Below are 9,544 nucleotides of genomic sequence, written 5' to 3'. Positions count from 1 at the left end.
CAACGGCCCCGTGCGGCCGTTGGCCCGGGGACGCCGCCAACGGCCCCGTGCGGCCGTTGGCCCGGGGACGCCGCCAACGGCCCCGTGCGGCCGTTGGCCCGGGGCGCCGCCAACGGCCCCCGCTGCGCAGAGCCTTCCTCAGGGAGGCCTCCTCGCACGAGCCCGTTGGGGAGCATGGTGGGATCCCTGACACGAGTTTAAATCACGACGGGCATTTCTCAGAGATGCCAACAACACAGAGAGCATCTCGAAGAGCCGCGTTCCCCTAGTGTTTATCCTCAGAGATGATGCTTTTTGCAGGAAAAAGCAAGAAAGCACGAGAGAAGAGGGCGTTGTTGACCATGGCTACCTGATAGGTGTTTCTCAAGCTGCCCTCCCGTGCTGAGGATAAAGAACACAACCCAGGACAAGGCTGGTCCTGGTCCCAGTGAAGGGCTGAAACCGGAACCCAGTGGGCTTCATGTTTCACACAAAGCAAATCCTTCCTCTCAAAGTAATAGGCTAAAGCACATAAATAATCTCAACACATGCCCGAAATTTTCAATTTGGCATATCATTAATCCATAGTTTCTGGGACATTTAAAAATTCAGTAGCATTTTTTTCCAGATTCTGTATACAAATGCTTTATCTTAAATGATGGGCTGTAATCAGGTACTAAATGCTGATATTGGTGAAGTGCTTAAATAAAATCCAACAAAACCATTTTTTTCTTCCAACCAATTATTTCCTCCTTTCTCCTTCCCACTTCCACATCTCCTTCAGGATTTATATTTGAGCAGCCCAAGGAAAAAGAGATGGGGCTACGATCTGTCATGAATGAAAAGATGACAAAAACAAACGGAAAAAAAAAGTCTAACTGATTCCAGAAGCAAGGTGACAGAAAAGTCTCCTTAGGGTTTGTTACCACAAGTCAGCCAGTTGCATTTAGAGTTCTCTGAATCAGTTGGAGATTAAGTATGAGAATTCAGAATAGAGAGAGGATGGGACAGACAATCTCCTGGTAGGTTTCTACACTCTTAACACCATGTCAGCCAACTTGAAAAAGAAATATTTAACAGGAATGCTGGCACTTGGCTGTTAAACACTTGTTTAAGTACCTCACATCTGACATCATTCAGAATTTGTACCTAACACCAGCGGAAGTAACATGTGAAGATGAAAACATTAGAAAATGAGCATGTCTTATAAGCACCCAAAAGAGCAGCGTGCGACCCCACGGAATAGTTTTTACAGCTGAAGCAAAGCTCCTGTATGAAATCCCAGAGCACCAACAGAAGCAAGAAAATAGGATTAACAAAGCAGCAGCTCAATTTCATAAAAGCAAAGTGTGACGAGGTGAAGAATCTGCAGGCCTGGGATTCCCAGCCTGCTTGAAAATACTGTCACCAACCAACACGTAAAGAAACTGCGTCATCGCAGTAGGGTCGTAATAGTGAAATTTCAAAAAAAAAAAAAAATCACTCTGAAATTGTTAAATAAGCAGCTTCCCATAAAACTTGGATTTGATTGGATTTTTTTTTTGATTTTAAGTGTAAATGCATGATTTCTAATGCATTCTATTGTGCACAGTCATGTTTTGTTTAAGGATGTAAATATTTCGTTATCAGGGCTATGAATCTCATTAATCTCAGTTTCCACCCTTATAACACCAGTGTGAAAACTTCACATGAATCTCAAGGTTTCTTGAAAAGCACCTCTATGTTCAGGTTTTTTTTTTCCACCTGTTATTCTATCATTCTTGAGACAACATTAAACATTTCAAACAGAAAAGATTTCAAATGTCAGAACAGTGGCACAAAAATAATTAAAAAATCCCTTCAATAAACATTAATTATTAACTAACTAGATCTTATGAGCTGCTGCATTAAAACTACATTAAAGCTGCATTGAAATAACTCCCTTTGTTAGCCCTTACTCAAAAACAGACACCAATGAATTTAACACAAGTTTAAAGGTTTTTTTTTAAACTACAGTTTAATCAGATTTAGAGACACAAATTAGAAAAAAACATTTATAGGCAAGTTAAAAACACCTTTAAAACATAAAAGCAAGCTGCTTCTGCAGCACTGCTGAGACAAATTAGAAATAAGTAATTATTAAAATATCACAATCACAGTGTAACTAACAGTGGTATTTTAATTTTACCATACACCAACACTTAGTTTATGGATCTGTTGAAAAATAACACTTTTTAAAAAATATATATTTTGGAATAATAAAAATGAAATTCACTGACAATGCATTATATTCTGAACCAGGAAAGGCAAGTTGAGGAATACTGCCGCTATCCACTTTTGGGGATGTTTTCTCATCGTAACAAATGGGTATTTGCAGGCATAACTACTTCTGCTTTGAGGTAAAACTATTCCCTTGAACGTGTAACCAAGGCAGGAAAGAACAAAGTTCCATATTTTCAATTGAAAAACTGCTTACAACATCTTTGAGTAACGCTATATTTTACCCATCTTACACTAGTTTTCAATCAATACATTTTGAACGCTGTGTTCTAACTGATCTAGGACACATCTGAGGTCTGGAATTTAAGAATAACTATCTAGTTACTATTGTGTCATTTTTGACACCTTTGTCACAGTAAGACACAGCAGAAGATTCTTCATAGAAATAGTCAAATATCACGGGACAAGGAAGGTAAAAAGACAAAGTGCTAAGAAAACTGATAAACACATAAGAAGGCAAAATATGCGTAGGCAATTACTCCTTTTCTTTGACTTATTGTGACAAAAGTTTGCTGCACCTTTAATACGTAGAGTTGCACTGTTCTGACTGCCAGTCTCTAGGAACCCTGTTTCACTATTTTTTTTTGTCCCCTCTTGTATCTTCACAGTTTGGAAGTTGATAGCCAAAGTCAGGCTGAACCACAGATCACAGCTCTCTGCTCATACTAGATGCTTTAGTAAAATTAAATTCTAACCCGGGGCATTTTTTTCCCCCTCAGATAATGAGAGCAAAATTAAAGTCACATTTGAAGGAAAAAGTTTCTCTCAGCAGTTGGTCTGGCATAAGGTACTAGACCGACGCCTTATTAATACAAACAGTTTTCTCCAAAAGCAGCCCGGCATAGCGTCCAATTTAGGTTTCAATAACCAAATTCCATATTCATAGACTGCTGCAGAAAATCCTGGAAAGGTTCCTTTTGCAGCAAACCAAAAGCAGCCCTTTACTTTCTTTATAAGCCCTAACTTACAGATTCTCTTCTCCCTGTAGGAAACAGAAAGCACTCTAAGAACAGAACTGATTTCAGGAAATACAGTGTACAATTGGGGATCTCTAAACTAGGCTCACATAAATATTGATATGGCCTATTTATTTTAAATATGCATACTATAGGCAGCTACAGTGTGTCAATCCATGAAGTTTACACTATGCTTATATAGATATGCAGAGGAATCCGGGCAACTTAAAAATGCTTAAAATGTAAAAGCAGGTCTAAGTCACAGGACACAGTGCTCACACAGATGAGAATGAGCTAACAAAATTTGCCTTTGCACATTTCTAACTGCAAGGTGAACAAAATGTTTTTTTTTAAATATTTCTTAACAGAATGAACATTGCTTCGGTTGATAATAAGGTTTTGTTAAAATATACAATAAATCACCTCAAAACACGTTTTTAAGAAATTAAAAATAATAAAAATATATTCTTTTAACCCTAATAAACCACCACTGCAGTATTTGCAATGTTAATGCTTTAGGGTGACTTTGCAGATGCCTGGATATCCTGCTGTTTTACCAAGGGCCTGGATCGCAAGCGAGAGGGACACTCCGCAAGCTCTGCACTGCAGGGAGGGCAGCGGCCAGGGCAGGGCAACGAACTCAGGCCCAGGTAGATCCAGATGCATCGTGAGAAAAAGGCTCGGTTTAGCAGAGCCTCTGTCTGTCTAGACACTCGTTTTAACATAGCAGTTAAGTGCTGGTTTTACTTTAAGCTTTTATAGCCAATTGGTTTTGGGGCAGGGCTTTAAGAAACTGCTCAGTATTACTGGATATAAATAAATAAATAAAGGCTAATGATGTACTTAGCTGCCATGATGAATCAACACTGAATCTAGGCATATTTTTGTATCCAGAGCCTTCATACTAACATACTGAAAGGTACTTCCTTCTGGTGGGCAACACCAACCACCTTTCTAAATTAATGACACCATTTCCAAAATTTTCTTTTAAAAGAAAGTTTTTAAACCTGATTTCAGAACTCTACGAGAAGTGGCAAGGAAGAGACCAAAGCCAGGGAAACGAAAGCCCGAGCGATTGCAAATGGCACCATTAAACTTCATCCTTCTGAGGCCAGTTTGCAGAGCTGAGCGTGGGAAAGCCTACAGGTAAGCATCAGTGACACATTTACATGCATTCATATGGAGGATATATTTGATCATGTACTTAAATGTACAATTTGTCTGCAAAGCTTCTAAAAGACAAGCCAAAAGCTGTTGAGGAAGCCAGGATCTTGCAGTGCTGTTTGCAAAAAAGCAGATCTCATCCACATCAGAAGTTTTACCACTAACTGGATGAGTGTCACTAGAGGGGCCCAGCTACCCTGTGTGCATCCTGTCATGCACCTGGAGCAGTGCTTCTACTTGTAGCATTTGTTCCCATAGGGGAGAGGCAACAAGTTATAGAGGTGTAAAATTCTTTTAATAAATAATATACCGTGCTGGCAAAACAGCTTGAGTCATGATATCAAACAGGCCAGTGTGGGGCTGGGGATATACCAGGCTATCTTTGTAAAGTACTCTCATTGAAATATCCCTTCTCATCAAGAGTGGATTAAAGCACACACCAATATTTTTATATGGCAAAATGTTTCAAAATGTCACCAGTTACTGAAATATTGTATATGTATCAGCTTAAGGAATGTGTGTGGAAGAGTAAAGCTTCTGAATAAGAAGGGCATATATGCGACCATAAAGCCAACAGAGCCTTCTCCATCACAACAGTAGTAGGCACCACTGAAACTATGATTTAAATATAATATAGATATTTTTCATTCATACAGAAAAGATTAAAAATAGTAGCAAACAGTTACTATGCAGATGACTACATTTAGTCACTAACATTAACACATGAAGTGCCTGGAAGAATCATTCACAATAGGCAAATACCTGCAAAGCACCATAAAGTTATGAAGGATATGTTCTACTTACTTTGTAGAGTGTGCTGAACTGGAATACAATAAAGGCTTTTCACCTTTTAGATGTACATAACAAATAAGAGAAAAAAGTCTTTAAACCAGGTTACCTTCATGCCCAAAATGTTTCTAAAAATTTCACCTTCTAGTATTTTTATTGAGTAATAGCAATAATAAGTCACAAACATCCTTTCAAATCCAATATTATAAAATTACATGTGTAAAAACTAAGAGTTTTCTGAAGCACGAGAGCTGCCTGCTCTTGATTTTTTAAATGGACAGAATCCAGTGCAACGTCTTCATCTGCGGTAGCAAGGTAGGTAACTAGCAAAGCACAAGGAAAACAAAAATAAAAACAACTGGGACCAGAATGTTGTCATTAAATGACCAGAAACCCAAACCCCAACACACAACTCTTTCCATAGTCACGATACGTAACTGATTTGCATGAAGAGATGTAGTTCGAAGTACCTTTATATTCAGCAAATGATACTTAAAGCATCAATTCTGGGACACTTCAGAAGAAATCGTGTGCAGAACCAATGGAACTGTCAATTTCCTAAAGCTGCACTGTTTGAAGGGGCTCAAATCATGAAGAAAAAAACAACTGTAATGCCTGCCGAAGCAAGTCACATCCAATTTCGGAACTGTACTTTGCCGCTAGATGGGCTTTGCTGCCCATCTAAAGCAGAAACAGATTTTCTCAACTGTTTTAAGTTCCTCTGATACAAGAGCTTGACTATTTACTTTTTCCGAGCACTTACAACTGCTCCCGTATTTCCTGTTCGAGGATGAAATCACCTCATCGCAGACACTCGCACCCACGCCAGAACAAGGGTGCCAGAACATTAATGGAAAACCCCAACACATCAGACATTGTACAGGCATCCAAAAATGCTTGTGCTGGCAGATACGTGAACTGCAGCAACAGAGGAGGGACCTAAGATCCACAGCAATTAATGCCAAAAGCATCAACCCCAAATCTCCTCATCCACCCAGAAATGGGCAGGTCCATTCCTTCTTTAAAGCTAGCATCCCTTCAATAACACAAACATCTTTCCTGATTCTTTAGCTACTAGGGATAAATAAGCATAAATAAACCAGTGTGCCCTTACTCACAGGCAATGGGAAAAGACAAAATGCCTTTTCACAAAGGCAAATGATGACAACCTCCATTCAAGGGGAGCTCTACACACACAGCCAAAGCAAGGATTTATAAATCACATTATTTTCTTCTGAAGATCACCCCTTTCCAGGCTGCCACATTAACATTCCTGTCCAGCAAAAGAAATTCATCTGCTCCCACTCCATCCTCACTTCCCTTTTCCTGCGTCGCTTCATTAGTACTAACCTCCTTACACTGCGTCTCTTCTTCCCCAAGGACTTTGGGACAAGGAGCCAAAAGCCAGACACAAAAGTATCACGGCAAGGAAACAGCTCTGACTTGACTTTGGATTTGCTTCTTTAGAGAGTTAGCCCAGAGAATTCCCGTGACTATTTAAGCAGGATAATGTCCCCAAACTGAGGGCTATCACTGCAGTTCCCCAAGTATGGAGAATATTCACCCCACTACTGCCATCAGATGTCTGATCAAGAATGTTTTAAGATTCAAAATATTTTCTTGTGATAAAGGGTTGGTTTTTTTTTCTTATTCATTTGTAGGTTATTAATCAACAAATTACAAGATATTGCTGGGGAAAATAATGCATCGATATTACAGCTAACACAACATGTGGATAAACAGTTTGTATTTACTAAAAAAATATGAAAATACAGAATATAAGCAGTTAAAGTGTAGCCCTTTAACATAGTACTATAGCAGGGACCATCACCACAAAAATGGTCTGGAATAGATATAATCACTGCATTATCCCTTGAACATATTTTCATAAATAAAATTCAGATATTCTCTTTTTTCTTTGATTATGTTACCAACAAGTGTGACGTGAACTTTGCATCTGAAATTCTAGTTTAAGGATAAAGCTTTTCTTCAAATTCACCTCTTTTTTTAGGTGAGGGGCCATCAATTACCAAACATACAAAAAACTTGGTTATCAGTAATTTCTTGTTTTCTTACCTATGAGCTCTAGGTAATTTGGCTATTTTTATGCTTTAAGCATCATCAGTTAAGCCAGAAACTTAAAAATGACTTTGTTTAAAGTAATAAAAAGTTATTACAGCTTTATTCTAGAGTAAGGATTTCTGGTATTAAGGGTAAAAAAGCACTTTAATTGAAATCCTGATGCTTGCACATTGCCTTTTTATTAAAGAAAAAAATAAAAAAGAAAAACTTGTCCTATGGCTCCCTTCCCTGCTCTAGCTGCAAAGTCCACTTAGTGCTATTTTATTGATTTATTAAGTGAAACCTACGTTGGAGCTATCAAGCTCTGGGAAAGGGGAGCCTTCGGGTTTTGTTTTCTAATCCATTCAAAAGGACTCTGTAATTAGACTCTTTACCCACGAAACCTACACAATTTGGCATTGGTAACATTTACAGTTCTGTAGTGTACTGCAACAGTTAGAAATACTTTAAGAAAACCCTCCAAATACTGAGATGCTTATTGCAATTCCCTTCCAAAGATTCCAAAATCTTCTAGTGACTTTCCATATCGTATTTTTGTCTCCTTTACAACACTTGGTATAATCTATGCATTCCACATTAAAACCAAACTGGAAGATACCACTTAGAAACAATATTTCAGTAAATAGAGGGTTTAAGGCAAGTCATTCATCTGGAAAAACACATTTTCCATTTGTTAATCCTAGACTGACACAATTTTTTCCCCACTCCATCAGTGCCTTGGGATACACAACGTACATTCAGCAAAGGGCACACATAGGACCCTATGGACATACGTTGCAAGTCCTGAGCGCCCATTGAAATAATGGTAAGATCTTCAGATAAGGCGTGACCCACAGGGACATGGCATGGGAGGGGTTAATTTGCTCTGTTTCCAGTCTTGCTATTGTATGTGATTTTCCTAGGTAATGCATCCTTTTCTTACTAAATATCTTTGCAAACAAATACAAACCCCTTTAAAAGGTGCTAAAAATGGGTTTCTGAAAACATACAAAATATATTCATCATAGTATTTCTCAATCACTGTTTTAGTGCTTGATATCTGCAGGTGATTTCTTGTTTCTGATTGAAACTATTATTTGTTGTGGAATAACTGTTCTTTTGCAAAACATCTTCTTCTTCTAGTGTTTTGGACCGCACAGGCTGGATGTTTTCATGCTTTTTATTTCCTTTTTGAGTTCTTTTCAATGGAAATATCAACACCACCAGAATGCTGGCAATATGAAGACAGAAATAACAGGAGCTAAAACACAAACAAGAAAAATAATTCAATAAAAGTGACCGCTCTTGCAGGATGCTTAAATAAATTGTCAAAAAACCACGTGCATTTGACAGATTATATGTAGGAAATTTACATCAATAAAACATTAACGTTTCTTTTAAAATAATAATGGGAAACAAAAGGAAATAAAATCTTGCCTCATGGTATTTAGTGCTCTAACAAAGCAAATAATGTTTCTCTAGTATCAGGACCAGAGGCAAGTGAAGAGAAACCTTCTTTGAACTATTTAGTTTTTAATGACATCCTAAAAGTAACTCATTATCTTGTCTTATAAAATAGGTCAGAGGTTGAGAGTAATCTCAAATGTTACACACACCCCCACCCTTTTTCCCTTCATAAACGATATAAGCCTATTACAGGAGGAAAAAAGTGCTTTGGTTTGTGAAACACAACACAAGCTGTGCTCAGGTGTTGGAATAGAAAGACAGGTTAGTCAACTAAAATATTGTTACAGTCACAAATCTTTTGCAACAAAATACATTTAAATTTAAAATTAAATTTAAAGAAGCTAAATAAAATTTAAATTAAGATTAAATTAGGTTTTTAAATTAAAGAAACTATCAAGGACAACAGGTAAAAGGTGCTTACCTGTAAAAGGTGAAAGAGGGTTTTACAGAGAGCAGTACAAATGGCACAACTGTGTAACTTATTGCTACTTGAGTTGCCATCCACGTTACAATATCATAACATAGTTTGACTGTAGGAGATTCAACAAAGTAGTGTCTGATATTGTTTCTTATCTAGAAGAGAGCAGGTAAGACAAAGTTAGAGGTTACAGGTTTGGACGAGTACCTTTAATCCACTCCAAACTAAACTGACATCATTAACAACCAGCTCCTATTTCCTGCCTCTAGAATATGATGCTTGATCCTGCACGGGAGTTGAAGGAAATGACTGTGCAGAAACCCATTCCCACAGTGGGCACTTCCCCTGTAAACCCACTGCCACTCCAGACTTCTTGTCTGAATGTAGCAGCCATCACTTCCACCAAACAATTACTTGGCTAATATATATATGTTTGTAGTAAAGGAAAACT

General features: G+C 38.0%; 1 protein-coding gene across 3 annotated transcripts in view; it reads right to left on the bottom strand.

The window, feature by feature from the left end:
• Positions 1 to 2,651: 2,651 nt before the first annotated feature.
• MBOAT2 (membrane bound O-acyltransferase domain containing 2) overlaps positions 2,652 to 9,544 on the bottom strand; it is an 85,828-nt gene continuing 78,935 nt past the window's right edge. For 2 of the 3 annotated variants that reach the window (XM_026037055.1, XM_026037056.1), the window contains 2 exons: positions 9,097 to 9,248; positions 2,656 to 8,469 (listed from right to left, as the gene is read on the bottom strand). In XM_026037055.1, coding sequence (XP_025892840.1) covers positions 8,247 to 8,469; positions 9,097 to 9,248 — 375 coding nt within the window. In that variant the 3' untranslated portion in view covers positions 2,656 to 8,246. Of the gene's footprint in view, positions 8,470 to 9,096; positions 9,249 to 9,544 lie in introns of all 3 variants that reach the window. The other variant, XR_003249013.1, reaches the window with a different exon arrangement.

Source organism: Nothoprocta perdicaria, unplaced genomic scaffold (genome assembly GCF_003342845.1).
Source record: "Nothoprocta perdicaria isolate Ctin4 unplaced genomic scaffold, notPer1 scaffold_19, whole genome shotgun sequence".
In the NCBI taxonomy this organism is placed as follows: Eukaryota; Metazoa; Chordata; class Aves; order Tinamiformes; family Tinamidae; genus Nothoprocta; species Nothoprocta perdicaria.
This window is presented reverse-complemented; position numbering and strand designations above follow the sequence as displayed.